This window comes from Periplaneta americana, chromosome 7, assembly GCF_040183065.1.
Source record: "Periplaneta americana isolate PAMFEO1 chromosome 7, P.americana_PAMFEO1_priV1, whole genome shotgun sequence".
In the NCBI taxonomy this organism is placed as follows: domain Eukaryota; kingdom Metazoa; phylum Arthropoda; class Insecta; order Blattodea; family Blattidae; genus Periplaneta; species Periplaneta americana.
The window spans coordinates 58795639-58818705 of NC_091123.1; the positions used below are offsets into that span (position 1 = coordinate 58795639).

Here is a 23067-nt window from a genome sequence, read left to right on the forward strand (position 1 = left end):
TGCTTTCTTCATCACTAATATTAGCGAGAGACAGCTAGTCTATATCATTTTGACCGCGGGATTCATGCCCCCCCCCCCCACATCCTAAGCCCCCGACTACATATCTCCGCCTGTGGTAAGATGTAAACATTATACTGTATTTATACGCAAGGCGCAGCAATATTTTTTTTTTTCCAAATAAGGAAAACGTTTCAGTATTATGTCAATTTATGTGAAAAGTGTAGGCCTAAATGAAAAATAAAATAAATTATTTTCGCGGGCTATAGTAAACTATTTTTTTTTTATTTTTGACTAGCGCGTTTTTAGTTATGTTTGTTGGCAACAGTGGTTCGCTCTGTGCGCGTGCGCACTGCGTTTGTGCATCGTTGTGGTAGTATGTGGAATTTGGGATTGCAAAGTTTTGTGAATATTAGCTTGTGTTAAAATAATATTAATCCCCAAAATGGAGACTAAGCCACAAAAAATGCCCAAAGTGGCTAAGGTATGTTATCATAACTTATTGGGATTCCCACTTATTGCCCGGAAAGCTGTATGAGGTTTTGCGTGTTCTTGGTACAATTATAATGTTACTTGATATGTATGGCATATTAATTTCTGGTTTTATTGCAAAAACAATTTTATTTTATGGGAAACATTATAACCACTACCCCAATTCATTTAGTGTAGTAAGCCACGTGTTATAATTACAGTCAGCTTTCCGATAAAAATTATAAGGAATGTCATTAAGAACATAACCTCAACATGTATCTGCATTTACGAAGATTAACTGCCTTGATGTCCCGAACTCAGTCAAAAGCCTGGTTTGAATGAAATTTAAATATAGAATAAGTTAAAAATTTAATGTTGATGCTGTCAACACACTAATTATAATTACAAATAATTTTATTTCCTATTTCATTTACCATCATTTATTGAACAGTCTTTTTTTGTATGTTCAAAAACTGTAATGTTTTGGTAATTCCATAAGCGTATTTTAGATGGTATAAATGTTGAATATAGCAGGAGATTTGTAATTATAATCACTGTTTAGTATCTTAAAATAAATAAAAGTTCACGAACAAGCAGTAGGCTAACTAGTAGGTAGTCACTGTCTTATGTTTTAATCTGTTTGGTTTCATTCACTGTATTCAATGCTGGATCCTTTATCTACGTAAAATTTTGATTAGGAACATAGATATTTTTGTAAAGTACACAGAAACCATTAAATATCTTTTGAGGTAGGCTAAATAACAATATTTTTATCGTAGGATAACAGTTCTTTCATTTTCTTCACTGGTCATGCATATTTGAATGAGAATAATAACAAAGAAAATATACACTCTCCGCAACAATAAAGCTGCTGTGAACAAAGATTACCACCTTAAATGCAGGAAACTTTGTTCAGTAAAGTAAAGAATGCATAATCTGACAGGCTCATAGTGGAAAACTACCGGTAGTGTAGTGATAAGTTAGCATTAAGATATTGTAAATCACGTTTATAATATCTATTGGAATTGTTTGTTTCAGGTGAAAAATAAAGCTCCAGCAGAAATCCAGATTACTGCTGAACAGCTGTTGAGAGAAGCAAAGGAACGAGATCTTGAAATCCTACCACCTGTAAGTATTACATGCGTAATTATTTTCATATAAAGCAAAACTTGATAAGAGAAGGATTATGGTATATATCTTGTTTTTGTTTCAGCCTCCTAAGCAGAAAATCTCCGATCCAGATGAACTTGCTGACTATCAACATCGGAAGAGAAGAGCATTTGAGGACAGCCTTAGAAAAAATCGCACTGTTATTAGCAACTGGATTAAGTATGCTCAGTGGGAAGAAAGTCAAAAAGCAGTCCCTAGGTAGGCCTATATATTAAAAATAGTTTTGTACTTTATAAGTAGGCTTACATTACGCCTGTTCCATTTTCTTGTTAAGTTTAATTGGTACTTACTCTTGTGATTGTATTATGAGTTTCCCCTTACGTGTAGAGTTACTATATTATTTTAATGAACTGTAGGACACAATGGTTCATAATGTAGGACATTACACCAAAATGTAGGATATTGTAGAGTAATGTAGAAAAATTGAACATCAAAATTTAAAATGCAAATAATAGGGTAAACATTGGTAATTTCGTGGCAGTGGTTATTTCGTGATACCAGTACTTTTTCTTTGCTCTTTCGTGAACTAACTAATGGTGTTACGAGATTCAAATTTCCACCAAGAGATTGCATATGTTGTCCGGTTTCCAGAAACAAATAGCTACGCTTTGTATGACTATTGTAGCTACTAAAGTGAGCTTTTATGTTTGGAGAGAGCAAGTTAGCGTCTACTTCTCAGGCGTACAAATTTTGTGGATGTTTGTAATTACATTACAAACTTATCACTAAAAGTAAGCTTATGATATTTGGTACAATGTTTTATTATATCTTAATGAAATTTTAGGAAATGTTGTTGGAATTTTAGATACAGCTGTAGTCGCCATATAGGCTTAGCTTTACTGATAGAAATCTTAGCTGTTTGAGGCGAAATTTTGTTAAGCATTAAGCGTTACATTTTATACTATTTTAAAAATTGTATTACAATACGAATTTTAGAAATCTGAAGATAAGATGTGATAACAAAAAAGAAAAGGGGGACGCAATGGGTTTAGTGTAGCCTTCTGTTTGATTTGTTATCATGCTAAGTGCCAATGATAAGTGCTAGATGACTTACTTGCAAGAATTGTGACAGAAGATGAAACATGGCTCCACCATTTTGGACTGGAGACAGAGGCAGACAGTGGAGTGGCATCATGCAAATTCACCAAAGAAATAAAAATTCAAAAGTGCACCTTCGACAGGAAAAGTCATGGCTACTGTGTTTTTCGATTCAGAAGGACTCTTGCTTGTGGACATCATGCCACATGGAACCATAATTAATTCTGACACGTATGTGACAACTCTCAAGAAACTTCAAGCTCTACTGAGCCGTGTTCGACGACATCGGGAGAAGCAGGATGTTCTGCTATTGCACGACAACGCACAGCCATATGTCAGTCACAAGACCACAGACCAGATCAGAAAATTCGGATAGACAACACTGAAACTGCCGCCTTACAGTCCTGAACTGGCACTGTGCGATTGCCATCTCTTTGATAAATTGAAGGATCCCTTCGCGGAGTGAGGTTAGAAGATACTCCCTTGTGCACGCTGCTAAAGAGTGGCTCAGACGTGTTGGTCCAGACTTTTACTGTGCTAGTCTACAGGCCTTCGTTCCTAGGTTACGTAAGGCAGTTGAAAGGGATGGGGATTATGTGGAAAAGTGACATTTTGTTCTTAAAGGATGTATCTACATTCTGTGAAAATAACAAAGCTGTAGGATAGAAATATAATTTTTAAACAAATGTTATGCATTACTTTTGGAGTTACCCTAGTAATATAGGCTGTAGTAAAGTCCGTAAAAAAAGTGTTCACCCTTTCAGAGCAAAGAAGATCCCTTTTCAATTTCAATTTTTACTTCGATTTCATACTTGCTGATATGGATTTCTATTTTTTCTTGCCATGAATATTAGACGGAATTACTATGTTTGAAGTCTTGTAACAATAAATGAGAATTTCGTTTGACTTTAATGAATTTTTCCACAATTCTTCTACCTCTCACGAAATTATCAATGTAATATCATGAAATTACCAAGGTTATCACGAAATTACCAAGGTTATCACGAAATAACCAACCTTTTAGCTGAAGTTGTAAAAGTGGTTTTTAGCACTTGTTCAAGAATGTGTCCAATCTTTTATGTCTCCAAATTTGTACAGCAAATTATCGTCTTTTAGATGAAAAAATCAGAATAAGGATATATTTACACATTTGCATTTTAAATTAATTTTCATGAAATTATCACGAAATTACCAATGTTTACCCTATATGGTATCATAATATACTATAGGCCTACATTTATTTTGGTATTTTCTTAAAATATTTAAACATATAAAGAACAACAACTATCAATGAACCTCATGTCATCACTTACAGTATGCCTCTCTCAAAAAATTGTTACCGGTACGCAAAACATCAGGCTTCTTTGAAACAACTGAAGTTTTTAAAATCTAGTTTCATGTTAAAATAATGTCAGACTTCATTACAAAAAATCTCGTTATATATTTCAATAATTATTATCGTAGTAATACAGCAGCCCACGTGGCTTGATTGACACCAAAACATAAACTTTATTTTATAAACTTCGTGATAGAAACATAGGCCTGTTACGTTACTGGAGAACAAATAAGGCAGTGTGCTTCGTGTTCAATTCTTCCTGTTGCAAACACATATGCATTTTAGCTAAAGCATCAGTAAATTTATGTTTCTTTTCCGCATCTTGGAGCACATGTTACAGTACGATTATTTAGTCCTGACAGTCGCCGGAGATGTGCGCCTAGGTCAGGCGAGTCCATTTAGTTATGTCAAGGGGTGTTTGGGTTAGTCACTCGCTTGCCTTCAGAGTGATCGGATGTCATGCGTGCGGTAGAGTGGTATGTTCCTAGTAAAATTAAGCTGTACTGCATTCCTTTACCGACCGATCGCCCTTATCTCTGCTCTGGAGCTCTCCCCACTACTCCTATTATTTCCCCTCTTTCGCGTCGCTGAGCTGTCAGGCCTAAATAATTGGTCTGTACAACTGAAACACTAGCCTACTCATAAATTTCCTGCTTCACCATTCTGCGACAGCCAAAAAACAATGAACCAGTCCAGTGTTTGTATTGCTGTCCACTCCAGCATGCTTCAGTAGCTTATTACATTGTTGTGACATCTTCTGTCTACTGTCACGCTAGCAAAGACTATTGAATGGCTGTGATCTTTGATGATAGCTATATTGCTGTGGTGAGTTGCTGCTAATTCCGTTCCTTCCCGAGTCACTAATCCATTTTAAAATTAATGATTGTTTGTTTCTCAAAATATAGGACATCGAAGATTTTTCAGAAATTCCCTCTGGATGCCAGACAAAAGGTTAAAATGTAGGGCACGTCCGGAATTTTTCGAATGTCTGGTAAGCCTACTTCTGTGTCTTGTGCTGTGCATGCTGGCTAAGATCAAGCCCTGATATAATAAGATAACACACGACAAACACAAGACAATTAGACTCACCCTGTCTCTACAGAAAAGTCTGGTAGTATGAACGAGAGTTTCTTTTGCATTCGGTAATTAAGTATGTGATCATGGATGTTTCTCAGTTTACTATACGAAAACGAGTGTTTATGTTCACATGTACTCACTAATTTTGCCCAACAAGTATAGTGAAGATTTGCAGAGAATTTTTCCAAGTGTCAAAGTTCGTAGCCTTCCTGCAGTGTATAGGCCTACTGACAATCTTGTTTGAAGAAAAATATATAGGAGAAAGCTACATATTTTGTCTTAGGAAACCTAAACAATATACAACTTGGCCGTCTCTTTTATTCCTATTTTATTATGATAATTGAGTGCAGCACAATGTATGCAGCAGCAGTAATCTGAACATTTCGCTGTGACAAAATCATGTTTGTACTGACGTGTATTATGAGTGATAGTTTCATTGCTTGCATTGAGCATGCTATGATAAAAATTATCTTGTGACACATGCCTCAGACTTCGTTTACATTTCTGCTCATTTTTTTTCTACAGTACATCTGCAGCTAGCATTCCTATGCTTACAGAGTAAACCATATGTAACAAAATAATATACAGTAAAATCGTAGATTACGAGCATAATTCGTTTCGAAAACGTGCCCTTAATCAAAAACACTCGCATATCAAAGTGACTTTCTCCATTAAAAAACAATGCAAACTCAGATTAATTCGTTTCCTAACCTTTTGTTCATATAAAATACAGTATAATTTAGGTAAAATTCAATACAATAGTGCAACACAAATTACTTTACTGTATTTTGTTTTTGAATGTCTTTATATCACTAAAGTAGTCACTTTTTGACTGACTTGAATCTATTGCTTTGACTAAGACACCTGCTTTTATCTCGTTTTGAGGATTTTGCGGAATTAATTGCATTGTCATTAAACACATTTATTGCACGCACTGCTACAACCTTATCAGGGTGGTGAATTTGAACAAAATTTTGTACTGCTTCCCACATTTTACACACCTCTTTAATCTCATTTGAAGCGAGGATTTCGTCCACTCTTTTCTCCTCTGCCTCCGCAGACGAGATCCCCTCCACTGTCTCTTGCTGTTGCTCGCAAGCGAAGCAAGTTACGTACAAATCATGCTGCTTGTATTGGAAGACATTGTTTGTTTTGCAAACACTTGCAGACCAAGTTACTCGTAATCCAAGATTTTACTGTATGCCAGAGTTTTAGATGCCGAAAAATACATAACAGTAATTCCTTATTTTTGCAGGGTTATCTTATTTTTCATTTTATGATGTTAGAGAAGTGGTGTTATTTTTAAATTATAAATTAATTTCAGTGACAATAATAAGGTAATTTGTTAGGAGCAACCAGGCATACATTAATGGGTCCATGAGAGTAATTAGTTGGCTTTTCAGGTTGTATGAATTTGCTTGGAGGTGGAACCTGTATGCAGTTCTGAAACATTGGAGATGTTAAGTTCCAGCACACATTGCTTCTGAATGTTGTTCCATTTACGGTATTGACTGTTATAAATCCGCATCTGATCATAGCCCTATGCTTAGGGTGACTTGCATTACAGTAACAATTAATATAATGTTTGTTCTATATAATAACTTTTCTTTCTTTTTGTAGGGCTCGTTCCATTTATGAAAGAGCTTTGGATGTTGATCACCGGAACATTACACTATGGCTGAAGTATACAGAAATGGAAATGAAAAACAGACAAGTGAATCATGCTCGAAATCTCTGGGACCGGGCTGTCACAATTCTTCCACGTGCCAATCAGTTTTGGTACAAATACACATACATGGAAGAGATGGTGGGGAATATTGCAGGTGAGTCATCATAACTATGACAAATATTGGCTTAATTTTTAATAACCGTATATATCTGTGTGATTATTCAAATGTACGAAATACATTTTGCAGGTGCCCGTCAGGTGTTCGACCGGTGGATGGAATGGGAACCTGATGAACAGGCATGGCTCACATACATAAAATTTGAATTACGTTACAAAGAGATTGATCGAGCAAGAACTATTTATGAGAAGTTTGTGTATGTTCATCCAGAAGTTCGTAATTGGATCAAATTTGCAAGGTATCGAAGTTCTGCATTTATATCTTACTACATAATTATAAATATGCAGGCTTCATTTAGTACCATTATGTTATTTTTGAAATCTCTTTTGCACTTGCATGGGAGAGGGGGGGGGTGTGTCTATGCGTGTGCATGTGCACGCTTTTTTATTTATTTATTTTTTTTGGTATTATTGTGTGTGTTTTTTATTTATTTTATATATATATATATATTATGGTGACTACGTGATCCGTGTATAGGCCTACAATTCGTAAGTCACTGCCAGCAAAGAAGAGCAGAATTGTTGAAAAACAACCAATTGTTGCATTATACTAGATTTTTTAAAAAAGTGTTTTATATGTTTCTTTTTCTTATTCTTATATGGAATGTGAAGAATTTTAATATGCAAATATGATGCATCGTCATTGATTGACCAGTAAGAGTATGAATTGAATACTTTAGGATAGGAATGACTTCATGATATTTTAATAACATCTGTTTATATTGTAGGTTTGAGGAACAGCATGGATTCATATCTGGTGCAAGAAGAGTTTATGAGAGAGCAGTGGAGTTCTTTGGAGAGGAATCAATGGATGAAAAACTCTTTGTAGCATTTGCAAAGTTTGAAGAGGGGCAGCGAGAGGTATGCATGTAAGAATGTAACATTTATTGCCACATCCATACAATCTTACCAAAAGTGGCAACATTCTGGGGTTGACTTTACCAATGAACTTACTAATCCTATTGATGAATGAATAAAATAACATTAATCTTGAACTCTTAAAAGTAGAAGACCTCTATTGCTATCTCTAATGACTTTTAAAGGAAACCTGTCCCATTTTTTTGCAGCATGATCGGGCCAGAGTAATCTACAAGTATGCACTTGATCACATTCCAAAGGATCGAACCCAAGAGTTATACAAAGCATACACAATCCACGAAAAGAAGTATGGTGATAGGACGGGAATAGAAGATGTTATAGTCAGCAAGAGGAAGTTTCAGTATGAAGAGGTGGGAATACAAATTATGACTATGTGGATGCAAGTCATTTATACTTTTACTCTAAAGCTTCAAATAAGAAAATCTGGAGAGACGCTTATGTAAGTCTGATTTCTAACCTAGAATATGAGCATTTTTTAAAATATGGAGTTCTCTGATATGTTTTAGTGCTTTTTCATTTCAGGAAGTGAAAGCCAATCCGAATAATTATGATGCTTGGTTTGACTATCTTCGATTAGTAGAAAGTGAGGGTAACCTTGAAGTCATACGTGAAACGTACGAAAGAGCCATTGCAAATGTTCCACCAACTAAAGTAAGTAAAAGTCACAATTTCCCACTATTTGTAACATGTACAGTATTAAGGTGGCTGACAGGTGAAATTTTGGACATTTTCAGTAAAAAATCGCGTTTTGTTTGTTTTTTGTGTGTGTGTGTGTGTGTGTGTGTGTGTGTGCGTGCGTGCGTGCGTGGGTGTGTGTGTGAATCAGTAATCTCTTATTTATATATTGAGCAAGTTTCAAGAATCTGCGGCACTTGAAATCATAAAAATTACGCAATATATAAATGGCTGCACCCTTGAATTTTAATTCCATGCAAATTTTATAAGCTGTTTTTTCACACTTTTTTTCAGCACACTTCGTCAAGTTCGAAGTGTAAAGGCTCTTACAATTTTCATGCTAGGAACATGAAATTTTTACTATAAGAAATTAAATATTTATAGTGACAATGGAAAATTTTTATTTTTAGATATGCAGTGGTTATAAAAACGTTTTCCCCCTTTTGTAGTAAAGATATAGGAAAACTAATGTTTGATGTTTTTCTAAATATGTTGTTGTTGTTTTCTAATGCCAGGCGTTTGACAATAAAGTCATTTGACCTCTTGCACTCCAATATTTTTCAAAGATATTATCATGACCAGCCACTGAAGCACAGTTTTTGAGGTGTTCCGAATCCATTTCTTGGTTTGAGTTGCACAATGGACAGTTAGGGGACTGATATATTCCAATTCTATATTTCTAAATATGCCATTGATCTTACAAAAAATTTTCAAATATTTTACTGAAAAATTGAGTGACACATTTCATTTTGGAATATATGCAAATTTTTTCAAAATATTTTTAGTAACTCAGAAACTAATTGACTCACAGAAATGAAACTTCACCACATCATTATTAGCACACTGTAATTATGTGTACAAAAAATGAAGGACTTAGCTTGAAAAATGTAGAAAATAAAAATTTCACCCATCACTCCCCTTAAAATAAGATTGTACAGTGAAACCTTCGTCTATATTTCCTGGAGATTTTGTTTCCCCTGATCCATCATTCAGTTTTAATGGCCTCTGAACAGAGCATATGGATATCTACCTCGTTTTCTCTTTATAGCTCCATGATGTTATGCATTAACACTTGAAGGAACTTCTTTATGCATACAATTTATGTGTGACTCTCTGTCTTGCAGTTGGTTATAACTTGCAACTCTTGTTATAAAAAACAGCTTTGCATAATTATATTGTAAGAGCACTATTGTAAATACTGTAGTAAGCCTGATCAAGAAACCAAACTTAATAAAATTCTATTTTTTTTTTTTTTAGGAGAAACCATTTTGGCGCAGATACATCTACTTATGGATCAATTATGCACTCTTCGAAGAATTGGAAGCAGAAGATGTAGAACGAACACGACAAGTATATAGGGCTTGTCTCGAGTTGCTTCCACACAAACATTTCACCTTCACTAAGATCTGGCTTTTGTATGCTCATTTTGAAATCAGAAACAAAAACCTGACTCTTGCTCGGAAGACATTGGTATGTTACTTACCTTATTTATTGTGAATGTGCTTGTAGTCTAATTACTGTAGTGTGACTTTGCTTTAGACACTTGATCAACAGAAACACTATGTATCTATGTATGTATGTATGTTCTGTGTTGTGTAACTTCCTCCATTCTCTGTAACTTCATCCCTCTTAGTCCCAAATATTTTCCTAAGCACCTAATTCTAAAATACCCTTAACTTCTGTTCCTCTCTCAAAGTGAGAGTCCAAGTTTCAGAACCATACAGAACTTGGTTGACATGATTATAACTAAATTATGGAGTTCAGTATCTTCCTAACTAGATATTAATATGTGAGTAGGTGAATCTTGCTCATACAAAACTGTATTTTAATAACTGGTTCTGGAACACAATCACATACTACCACCACCACCACCACCACCATCATCACTGCCACTGCCACTGCCACTGCCATCACCACAGCTGCTGCTGCACATTTCATTAGTTGAAAGCAACTATAAGATTAGTATGTTCAATAAACTATCCAAAGTTAAGTTGGTACAGTAATGTAGAGATATATGTTAGAATAGTACATTATGCAACGAGCCTATAATGATAGTAATTAAGACGCGAGTATGTTTGTTTATGAAACGAGCGCAAGCGAGTTTCATAATTTTCAATTGGTACAGTAATGTAGAGATATATGTTAGAATAGTACATTATGCAACGAGCCTATAATGATAGTAATTAAGACGCGAGTATGTTTGTTTATGAAACGAGCGCAAGCGAGTTTCATAATTTTCATACGAGCGTCTTAATTACCATTATAGGTAAGTTACATACGACTTTTTATGCTCGACCATATTTTTAACTTGAAATTATTCGGAAGTATTCATTTTATTTGTATTTGACTGAAGATCAGAAGTGACCTTGTGCATAGCTCGTAAATTGTGAGATATGCGCAGACGCGAAAGTATTGATTTTTTCCGAGGAACAATAATGTCATTGACCTTGATGTAATGTAGAGAATAACATGAACTAATTTTGATATAACCTGGAAATTGATTTAGAATTGAAAATCGAGATGACAAATTGAATTTATTTGAATATTATTTACAATTAACAGTCCACACCTGTGGAGTAAAGGTCTGCGCGTCTGGCCGCGAAACCAGGTGGCCCGGGTTCGAATCCCGGTCGGGGCAAGTTACCTGGTTGAGGTTTTTTCCGGGGTTTTCCCTCAACCCAATACGAGCAAATGCTGGGTAACTTTCGGTGCTGGACCCCTGACTCATTTCACCAGCATTATCTCCTTCATTTCATTCAGATGCTAAATAACCTACATGTTGATACAGCATCGTAAAATAACCCAATAAAATAAAAATACAATTAACGCTAATTATTATAGTTACAGAACATAACCTTCTGCGGCAGTATTGGATTTCCAGCCTCCGTGACATTTCCCTCGTTGTCTTTCGATTCCATATCTGAGAATAATCGAAAACCTGAACTTTAATGAATAGGTGTACTTTAATGACATGCATTAAGTAAATTAAGGTTGCATGTTAAGTATAAACCTTCATGCTGGTGGTGTCATTTGTATTTATGCTGTCTTATATAGACAGTGTTTCAACAAAGAAACTGTTTGTGTCATGTTTAATAAAATTTATGAGATTTGTTTGATGCTGTTGTAGATTTCTAAACAGTAATAATACTTCTGTTTTTAAAAGACATACCTTGTTACAGGGTATGGCTCTTGGTATATGCCCAAAAGACAAACTTTTCCGAGGATACATCGATCTGGAAATCCAACTTCGAGAATTTGATCGTTGTCGTATTTTATATCAGAAGTTCCTTGAATTCGGCCCAGAGAATTGTGTTACATGGATGAGGGTATGTTGAAGCTAATTTTTTCACTTTGACTTTCTTAAATACATGAGATTATATTTACCTGAGTTCAGTACATCATGGAAAAGGCATAGAAATAAGTATTGTAATAAGCTTTATTGGGTTAAAAATGTAATTATAAAATAGGTTGTTCATGACTTGAGAATCATCTCTGGATGTATATAGACACACATAGTCTTTTCACAGTATCCAGTGTAAGTAAATACCACCATCTCTGGATTGAAGGTTTGGTTCACAACAGTCGAAAACTAAATACACTGGATTTATCTACTAAAATTCGAATGTTTACTTTTATATAATGTCTACAATGAAACCCCTTTTTAACGAATCCCTGAGAGACAAGTTATTTTTTCCTTAAGTGCATGTTTTTCTTTGAAGGAGGTTTTCACTTAATATAAGCAAGAAAGTGCTGAGAATATAAATTGAAACAGCTTAAGCCATTTAACTACTTATAATTACATATTCTTAATACCCATTAAATTGACTATTAGCAAATACGCGTTAACAATAAAACTTTGCAAACCACAGTATGATATTGTCACAATAACAGGCCATTGGCGTAGCTCGGACAGTAGCATGTTTCCCTACTGATCTGGAGTTTTGCTTGGATGTGGATTCGAATCCCACTTGGGCTGATTACTTGATTGAGTTTTTTCCGAGGTTTTTCCCAACCTTGAGGCAGATGTCTGGTAATCTGTGATGAATCCTCGGCTTCATTTTGGCCAATACCGTTCTTGCTATCACCAATTTCATGAATGCTAAATAATGTAGTAGTTAATACAGAATCGTTAAATAACAAGTAAAAAAAAACAACGTATTTTTCAATACTATAATTAAATTTATAGTCTTCTTATGTAAATACGTAATACTGGTGTTATTTTTAAATGCATATATTCAGTCGAGGTATCAATTCATATTTTCTAATTATAAATTTAACCTTTATTAGCCATCAGTTTTCAATTACTTTATTATTGAATTGGATGACTTCTGTCTCAGATATTTACCTTTGACCTTTCAGGAAGAAATGTTCCTTCTCCTGAAGCAGGTACTTGAAGCTTACTATTTATTTTGTTAAAATATCACTTGAAAGTTAATTAAGGAAACATTACAAGTATCGAAATTTGTAGTATCAATTCTATAATATTTTATTGTGATTCATTTTCAGTTTGCAGAATTAGAGACACTGCTAGGAGATATTGATCGAGCAAGAGCCATTTATGAGTTGGCAGTTAACCAGCCTCGTTTGGACATGCCTGAATTGTTATGGAAGGCTTACATCGACTTTGAAGTTGGACTGAATGAAACGGAGAAGGCTAGGGAACTGTATGAACGGTTACTGGAAAGAACATTACATGTTAAGGTAATTGTTTATTTACCAATGCTTTTGAATGACAGAGTTTACTTATTATCATTAACAAAACAACACTTAGTGGTGTTGATAGGGAAAACTGAACACTTCTTATGTGGAACATTTGAGTACCTATTTGGGAAGAATGTCAGGTACCATTTGTGTAATATTGTATGGACTCGAAAGTAAGATCAAGTCCCCATTGATTATAAGACCCTCCTAATTTTTTTAAGTATTGTTTTATAAAAATACTAGTGGCTTATGCAGCAAATGCTGCAAACTAAGTTCATTAGACGTTCAAATAAAAATTGTTCATATTTATTTTCAATGAAGAATACCAGACATTTTGAAAGTTGTTTGCTTCCATAATAATGAAACATACTCCCTCTGAATATTTTTTATGCCAAATACTTTTTCTTGAACCTATCCACCTTCAGTTTTTCAGTTTCAACGCGAAAATGCAAGTAACAATGTCAGGACGATCAGTGGATTTTTCATGTGGGAATAAAGCAGTACTATTTCAGGTCATTGTGGATTGCAGGTGAAAGTTAAAAAAGTGTCAGGTTTGCTATGCTTTCGAACAATAGACATAGCATCTAGGTATAGCTGCTGCATGTAGAGCTTGAAATGTAGAGGGTAAAATCATTTTATCCTCTTAAGAGATCTTGCTGAAATGATCGAGAGACTACAAAATTTTGTGGGCCTCTTATTTTATCAGTAAGTAATACCTTTTGGTCTTTCCTTAGGAACTGTAATTTTTACGCTCTCTCGAGCCAATACTGAAGAGAATGACACATATAAATATCTACACCACACCGACATTAAGAATATGAAAAAGACTCAACCCCACTTGATTAATAACTATAAAAATATTTTATTTTTAATAATAATATTATCTTACGTAAGTTTTGTAGTTACATACTATATAATATATATAGCCGCCACTCAGTAAATTATAGAAATGAAGATCTAATTTAAGATATTCTCTACATCTACTTATATAACCCCAAAAGTTTCATTTTCATATCAATATAGCATTAATATGTATAATTATTTAAAAATAGTCATATCATGGCATTAACTATAATAATATTTAATTTATAATGGTAATAATGTCATCAAACCACCTCAAGTTTTGTAGATTTTAATATCCAATACACAGCTGTACTCAGAAAATTACACACCGCAGAATCAGACCTGTAAATTATTTTTAGTAAGTCTTGAAGTTTTTAATAACTAATTGAATTTGAGCTCTAAATATGTCAGCAATCCTGCAGGTAATGGCTTTCGGGTAATAGCCTATTGTTTATTGTAGTGTGTGTTTTGTTTTGTACTGAAATGCAAAGGGGAAGTGAAGCGAGCATCAAGTCTGCCGTACTGAAATGCAATTAGTTCTCAAAACTGACGAAAGATTGATTTTGGAAAATAGGAAAATTATGTAGGAAAACTAACACTTCACTGAAAATCCTTAGATGCCAAGCTTCAAAGTGACGGGTCATTCATTAAAATCCGTCCAGCTGTTTTCCTGTAATTTCCATTACCAGTTCAAATTATATATATAGATTTTGCATGCAAATGTTAGACCCATAAGAAAATATCAGTACCTAATTTAATTCTAGTGCCATATTCTGGCACAGAAACTGTAAGTTTTTCAGAAAACTGTTGTCAAGAGAATACAATACATCTGTAAGTCAATAGGGTATGGTACGTGGAATACTGTTAGATTCAGCCCAAGGATAGACTCCACCCTCTTTCACTAACTTTAAGTGAAAACAATAAGATCACAGTAGAGTGAAAGCTGGCTGATCCGTTTACCCTTTCAGTATTACAGCTCTAAATCAGTAACTACTGGCAGTCTTGTGCTTGAGTGGCATAGTGCTTTCAAGTGCCTTGTACTATTCAGATACTGCATAAGAAAATGAATTCCCGGAAAAGTTATACAGTTTCATTTAAGTTGGATGTTGTTGAATTTGCCGAGAAAATGTAGTGCGTCTGTAAGTCATGAGTTCTCAGTACAACAAAACATGATTAGACACTGAAGAAATCAGTTATGTAAGTTTAAACGTCTAAATATGTTCAAATTTAATCTGTGTTAGTACAGTATATTTTACTTAGTTACAATCTAATTCCTCAAATTGCATTTTCATGTTTCTGTATACTCGATTTTAAGACCCGACACGAATATAAGACCTCCTAAATTTAAAGACAAAAGTCTCATAAAAATGGGGATCTTATTTTCGAATAAATACGCTCTACATGCATCTTGGCTCCTTAGCTGTGCTGGTGCAACCAGTAACAACATTGCTTCTTAGTTGCAGCTGGCTGATGCAACCTGAAACATGCATAATGACCTCTAATTTAGTTCATACACATCATAACCTACAAACTTCCAAGCCCATACAGTCACACACCACTTAAATGTTCTACGAGCACCATGCCATCTTTTTATTAATATTATTCTTTCATTCTTGTTCTTGTTGGTAGCATTACTTTTATCAAATTTCTTACTTTTTCATTGTAAATAGTATATAAAAAAGTATTGTGATACTACAAAAATTGAATTTCAAAATTCTAAATACTATAATATACATTTTTTCTTACTTTTGAACCAATTACATTCAAGAAATTGTGTTTTGATATTCTATATGTTTGTCTGTGCCTAGTGATATTTCCTATTCTATTTGATAGATTGTATTAATATTTAGTAAAGCATTTGTTAATTCGTCCAGAAATTATGCACCTGAAATGAAAGGTAGGGGGAAAAAAACAGGGAATGTCACTAAACAGTATTATTATGAAAACCAAGTTGCAATATCTGTAACATTAATGATTTTTAACCAGTGCACCAAATGTTTAACGTTAGCTTATACAAACATTTTCACGTTTAAACGAGCTATACACCATAAAATCGTTAAAAATGTACAGTAGTGGCAAAAAAAACTGGACCGGCCCTTGTAGCTGATTTCAGAGCCTTGTTCACTCCTGAGCACGATAGACTGGTAACTAAGACTTTCGTGGTTCGAATCCTGCCTGGAAAGGAAACTTGTTTTGTTCCTTATTCAAATTTATTCCCAATACTTCTCGATTGCAGCGATATTTTACTATTTAATTAAATTATTATTCCCAGAACATGAATTCTACCAGCAATCGAAAAGTATTGGGAATAAATTTGAATAAGGAACAAAAAAAAAATTTTTGAATTGGTGGTGATTTGCTCATATTCAGCTCTAATGATTTTGTTTTTGAAGTTTTCTGTGGCAGTAATCATAAGAATATATTAATATCTAGATTGTTTTTGATATTCTCCCCAATCTTATTGTATTATTCTAATATCTTAACACACACTGAACAAATTTAGGTCTGGATGAGTTATGCACAGTTTGAGATGTCTGCTGCTGAAGAAGAAAGTGTAGCCCTGGCAAGGAGAGTATATGAGCGAGCAAATCAATCTCTGCGTGGAGCTAATGAGAAAGAAGAAAGAGTGTTGCTGCTAGAAGCCTGGCGTGATTTTGAAACACAGCATGGTGATGAAGAATCTCTTAAAAACGTTATGCAAAGAATGCCCCGAAGAGTGAAGAAGAGACAGAGAGTACAAGCTGATGATGGCGTAAGTTACTTTGTGTTCATTCACACGAATAATTTAGCAGATTTGAAATACAACAATTCTTATAATCAATACCATACATTTCAAATTCAGTGAATATCCTATGGCCCAAATTTTGCTAAGAAAGAGACGGTCTTCATGTTCAAGTATAGAAACTTTTATATAAATTTGGCATGAAATCATTGAAACTTCTTTTCTCTTATATATTTTATTTCTCTATTATATTGATTGAATATTTTAATTATTCTTGTTAAAATGACTATAGGTCGTATTAAAGATCATCGTCTTTGTCTCTGTCCATACATAAGAAAAACACATGATTGCTATTCCATTATATTCACACTTTAAATCTAGTTGCCATCAATATTGAATGCTTACCATCTTTGTCGTTAGATTCTACTTCGTGGCTTGAAACCCAGTTGGGATTGGTGGATTTTTAAGTATAATGAAAATAGAACAAAGCTTCTGTTGAAAAGAGAAATAAAGCTGGGGTATCATGCTGTAAATTTACGACATTTAAGAAAACCCATTCCTTAAACGAGAGGGCTGAAAAGCAAAGTTTAATGGTCATCTCTATTCCAAGTCAAAATAAAACTTAAAACCAAGCGGGAAAAACACTTCATGTCCACTTTCAATGCAAAAGGGGCTGATTGTGCCATCTAGCACGTGGCTTACAAGCGTGAACACTATTATGTGTCTAAAGCACGAAACTGAAAAACAATCTGAGTCATATGAAAATCCACTTTGAAAGTTGGTCATCTCATGGAAAAGAATTCATCATGTTCACATTAACAGGGATTATTTGAAAAGCAAGACATGTGACATGAAGCGTTATCCCCCCTTTGTCTTCAACTATGTTTATTATCTTAATCTATTTTATTCTTATAAGTACTGTTTCACCCCAGGAATGAAATTCCACTTCACTAGACTAGAATAGGCTATATCAATTTACCATATCGAGAGGCATTTGAACACAACATAAAATTTTAAATTCAGAATTTTAAAACATTTGTTATGTTTATGCTATTGCAGAGTGAAGAGGGTTGGGAGGAGTTCTTTGATTATATCTTCCCTGAAGATGAGGCTACGAAGCCGAACCTCAAACTTCTGGAGATGGCTAAAGCATGGAAGAAACAGCAACAGACAGAAGAAGAAAGTGATGCAGATAGAAATACCAGTGAATCATAGAATGGTAAACCAAGTGTTGTGTATTTTTATATATAAATGTATAAAGTACAAAAACATATTAGAAAGTAATTTATATTAGAATTCAACTACACTTCTGTACATGCCGTATTTAGGACTATGTTTGACATACAATATTTTAAAAGTAAATATAATACATATTTATTGACAGATATGTACAATTTGATTTAATATTACATTTTATTTTAGTATTGATTGTCTACAAATAAATGCAGCACAAAAGAATAGAGAAGATTTTAGGGAATATTGAAGGAGTTACAATAAATGCAGTGATTTAGGTATGGGAAAAGAATTACACGCAATCATACTCAACATTATGAACATAGGCGTGTTTTTACTCTTGAAATTAATTTGTACTAATGTAATTATATAATTATATTAGTGATATATTTATATAACATAATTTTAATTATATTAGTAAAAGTAATTTATAAAATATAAATTACACATCAAGAGAGCTAAAATAAAAGTGACGTATGTTATCTAATAATTCTACTTTGGTGAATTTTGTTTGGTGAAATTTCATTTTTAACGTTATAACCTTGATGCTTTGGTTTTAATTGGCGAAAATTCTGAATAAAGTTTTGAAACTACTGCGACTGGATGACATGTGAAAATATTAATGCATTCTCGAATATGTATCTGTTGTTAAGAACTCCATTACTTCCACTGACTCGGCTAAATTGGAGAATATTCAAAGAAAATTTATTTCCTTGTGTGGTTATAGATTTTTACTCAATTCTGATGATTATAAATATGACATTTAATATAGTCAGCTATAGCGAACTTAAATAATTTATTCCAATTCACAGTAATATTTAGAAAATTTTAACAATATAATTACGTATAATTTAAAGATTTTTGCTTCTATTATGTGAAGTGTAAAATCCACGAATCGTTCATTATTATTTACACACACAATACTTAATAAATATTACAGAAGAAAAAGTTCGTCCAAAAGGCTACTTTTAAATTACTGACACTGTTTCACTGACTGATGTTTGCGAGGAGTGCTGAGAAAGTTTAAAATGGAGTTTCTTTTAATTATAACTTTTGATGAAAGCACACACACGTGTACACAATACTAACTGATTCACAGACGTTTATAAATATTAAAATATATAGTAATTCTTATATTTGACTCACACAGTGTTCTTTAATTAAAATTTAGTTTGTTAATTTTCTGTATATATTATGTAAATATATTTTGTCAATTGATTTGCGTAGATCTTACGCCAATACTTTTTAGAATATTTTTCTAATTTATTTAAGGTGTTTCATTTACAATGCATTTTCATTTAAAGGACAATTCAGTACCATCTCTGATGAGTTTCGGAAGTGGAAATTAAATTTCATGGTTTAAGCATGTTACAATAAATTTTATCTTCGAAAGATTTTGTTAACAAATTCGACAGGCTTTGGAAGATGATAAAAGTATCTTCAAACAATATTGAGAGAGAAAAAGATTGAATGAATGAGTAAATGTATGTAGTAGTGTGTCTCAGGATTCCTATAATTTAGATTGTGTTTATGCATAATTATTTTACTCCATTCTTTACTTTGGTAACCTTAAACTACTATATGATGGAAATTGATGGTGCAGCTGCAGGCAGTTACAAGTGCTCCATTGTGGTAAGGTTTCAAGGTTTTGTGTGTGAATCCAATGCCTACCCACTTCATTTGCGTGATTCGGGTTCTGCATATTGTGGACAGACGGCAGGACCGTGACCCACTTCAGCAGGCCACATTATTCATAATGAGTTTCAGTGGAGAGTTATGTCGTGTACTAGGGTGAGTGCATGTGTAAATGTTTGTGTAAGTGTAGTGTAGGGAATGGGTGAGGATGATGAGAAAAGGAGAAGGGGAAACCCAGTGCCGGCACATAGCCTACTCCTGTCGAATAGCACCAAGGAGATCACCAAGATTTAATGTCCCTGTCCAACAGTCGAATCACTATCAAGAGTGACATGCCTTCTCTTCATATGCACTGTGGAGAGATTTAGGATTTAACCCATATCGGTGCACAATATAGTGATTAGAAGTTGTGCACCGTTGCCTCTCTTAGTCCTGTGTTAGAAATTTTACACGAAAATTTCTGATCCTGCTGGGAATCTAATCTGGACTGGCTAGTCTGGAAACATATATGCTATCACAGAACTAACTTGGGGGTTTTATGGTTTTAAATCAGCTGCACTGTATATACTTAGTGGATAACTGTGTAATTTTGAGGTTAGTTTGAAAAGATTGTAGATTAATATTCATTTGTAGAATTTCGCAAAACGAAATTACTGACTGCCCTTTACTTACAATGGATATCTGTTCTAATATTACCATCACCATACAGCATGTAAATTAACAAGCGGATTTTTTGGGGTGGTATATAAAAAGTAGCAAAAAAATTAAGATAAACATAGGACAGATTTCACTTAGTTTTTAAGTACCAGTTCGTTTGTGTTTCATAATATTGTTAATAAAATTAACAATGATCTTAGCAAATATTCACAAAATGTCATGTTAGAAGACCATGGTGACTGTTATTGTGATCTTGATCGAAGACTGAAACAATTCAGCAAACAGCTCCATTCTTAGACGTCAGAAAGATTGACAGGAATGAACCGAGTGAACTTTTAAAAAGAGTTAAGTACAATTTGAGACTTTAACATTGTTGAGCATGGTGCGATGTTTTTGGGTATACTTGAACTATATAATTGATGTAATAACATCCAGTGTTTCAGAGACTATCAATTCATTATCAGAGAATATAGGCTAGGAAATAGGAAACCTATAGCTGTTATCAAGAGATACTATCCAGTCTTGGGCTGTAGATGGAGCTTTGTAGCTCTAAAACATAGGATGTCTTTATATGTGACACTGCAAATACTCAAAATCTTCTTACCATTTAAATTAATTGTTGGAAGTGAAGTAATTTGAATTTATTCACCATGTATGATTAATGCATGACATGGTACTGCATTATTTTTGTGTTGCAGCTAGAATTCCAAAACAAATGGATAGATTGTGGAAGACCATTTGACCTGACGTGCTACAGTTACATCAATTCACTAGATTTTTGTGCATGGCGCCAATGAAAGTTCATTCATATTCAAAACATATTGACAACTGTGTAACACTTTACAGCTATGTTGGAAAAGGATAATTGAAGATGCAGTAGACAGCTGGAACATTTAAGAGATCAAGACAGTACATGATTAAGCATTTAGAAGCTTGTATTAGAGCCTCTAGTGGCAATTTTGATCACTACTTTTTTGAAGACAAGCATAGGATTTTCGAACACAAAGTAATTATAACTCTAAAACTAAGCGAAATAAACCACCCAATTGTGCATACAACAGTGCATACATAAAATCTTCAAGCTCAGTGAAGTTTGAAAATTTCCAGCATGAAATACATTATATAAATATGTTACATTTGTGTATACATGCATGTACATATGTGTCGGGATGCTAATGCATTTTCATAACATGTGCTGGAAATGCCCCCTGTTTTCTTGCAAGCAGAAGTTCACATAGTTGCACAGATTCTTTGATACCTGTCTCAGCATTGTGGAAGCAACTGCTCAATTGTCTGTACAGGGATTATTTTTGAAGACTGTTTCCTAAGCTAAAGGATATATGGCTGACTTAAATCAGGGCTCTAAATGGACCAGAACAGTGTTCCAGCTCATGAATTTCAGGAACATTTTAATTAAGTCTCGTAAGAAGTGTCTATACTCCATTCCAGCTCATTTTAATTTGATATTAATTAGATGGATGTGGCTGTTAATCATTATACAAAATAACTATATGGCAGTATTTTTCGCTTGCAGAGCTTATGTTTATTTTGAAAAAAAAAAAAAAACATTGAAGCAAATTATTCGGGATGTGTGCATTTTATTCAATGATTGAAAGAAATAACTACTGTTCATGGTTTCGGTCTGTGAATTTGATAAAGAGATTAAAATTTTCGAAGATGTGCCCGACATTTTCATATTAATTGATGTGTAGATAAATATTTGTCTTAATTATTATAAATATAGAATGGTAATACTTGGTGTCATTTCACTAATCATTAATTTTGTCATTGTCGAAAGCAACACCACCATGTCCAAAAAATAACGGTGTTTACCGGTTGGTGGAAATGTCCAGTTCGAGTCCTGAATTAAGTAAGAGAATGTCATTGTCAAAAATTTTCAGATATGATTGCAGTAATTTTTTGTGTAAAGCAGGAAAATCTTTATGAAAAGAATAATAGGTTTGAAATGTTGCTTAATCGTGCATTTATCCATGTCGTCTAAATCTATTTTATTTGTTACTTTCATATTTTGTAACCTTGTTCTGTCCGTTGTTCTTATTTCCGTATTCTTTATATAGTCTCTTTATTTACTTCAGGCATAGTTGTTGCTTGTTTGTAGTTTAGCTTAAAGGAATAACTGTTGCATCTTCATCTTTTTTTTTTTGTCACAATATTTGATTACATTATAATCCGTGCTTCTTGTTTGACTATGTGAAACAGATTGTTGACATTTGCAGCACATGCAGTAGTGACAATAGTTAACAGAGCTGTGTAGTGCTTTAAGACTGATAGCTGTAACACAATTGGTTACGGTGATTCAATCAAGACTGTCCCAGTCTCTACAGTGTAGCTGGATGTAGTTCCAATATCTGATGATACAAGTGTTTGCTGTATTGAGCAGTACACATACTTGTAAGATCATTATGACAATGTTGTTGAAATGTATTTTGTTAAAGAGTGAATTTCCAGTAACCATAATGCAGTGTGTTCTTGTGCAGACCTGTCCCAGGTAGTCGTGTTCCGTTGGCTTATATGATAATAGTGTGAAGCGCCCGTGGAATGAGGAATATAAGCAGTGGAGCATGTAGTGGAATCAGTCTGCATAGGGAAGTGTGTACGGATGTCTGTTTGCCAATGTATGATCTTTTTCTGCCCACTAACAGATTTTGTTAAGTAGAGGCTGGACTGGACCTGGTCTGCATAGGAACTCAATGTACAGTATTTGTAATTTCTTCCTCTGTAAATAATGTTTAAATTATAAAATATACATTTTATTACAATTTTTAA

General features: G+C 33.9%; 1 protein-coding gene across 4 annotated transcripts; it reads left to right on the top strand.

The window, feature by feature from the left end:
* The first annotated feature begins 333 nt into the window (after nucleotides 1–333).
* Nucleotides 334–23067, top strand: crn (pre-mRNA splicing factor crn). 4 transcript variants are annotated; one of them, XM_069830772.1, is made up of 15 exons: nucleotides 334–481; nucleotides 1507–1596; nucleotides 1682–1836; nucleotides 6710–6912; nucleotides 7006–7174; nucleotides 7664–7796; nucleotides 8003–8164; nucleotides 8337–8465; nucleotides 9747–9959; nucleotides 11669–11815; nucleotides 12849–12875; nucleotides 12996–13190; nucleotides 16537–16785; nucleotides 17815–17974; nucleotides 18178–23067. In XM_069830772.1, the coding sequence occupies exons 1-14, from the start codon at nucleotides 443–445 to the stop codon at nucleotides 17968–17970; spliced, it is 2067 nt and encodes a 688-aa protein (XP_069686873.1). In that variant the 5' UTR covers nucleotides 334–442; the 3' UTR covers nucleotides 17971–17974; nucleotides 18178–23067. The 4 variants fall into 4 exon arrangements, with proteins under 4 accessions (XP_069686873.1, XP_069686872.1, XP_069686871.1 ...); XM_069830771.1 differs by having other exon boundaries at nucleotides 20979–23067; XM_069830770.1 differs by having other exon boundaries at nucleotides 17815–23067.

Bases quoted from the DNA above. Each gene is read 5' to 3' on its own strand.
- crn (XM_069830770.1), top strand. From the start codon at position 443: ATGGAGACTAAGCCACAAAAAATGCCCAAAGTGGCTAAG. The intron at 1,837-6,709 runs GTAGGCCTATAT...TTCTTTTTGTAG, and splicing joins AGTCAAAAAGCAGTCCCTAG to GGCTCGTTCCATTTATGAAA. The intron at 9,960-11,668 runs GTATGTTACTTA...ACCTTGTTACAG, and splicing joins CTCTTGCTCGGAAGACATTG to GGTATGGCTCTTGGTATATG.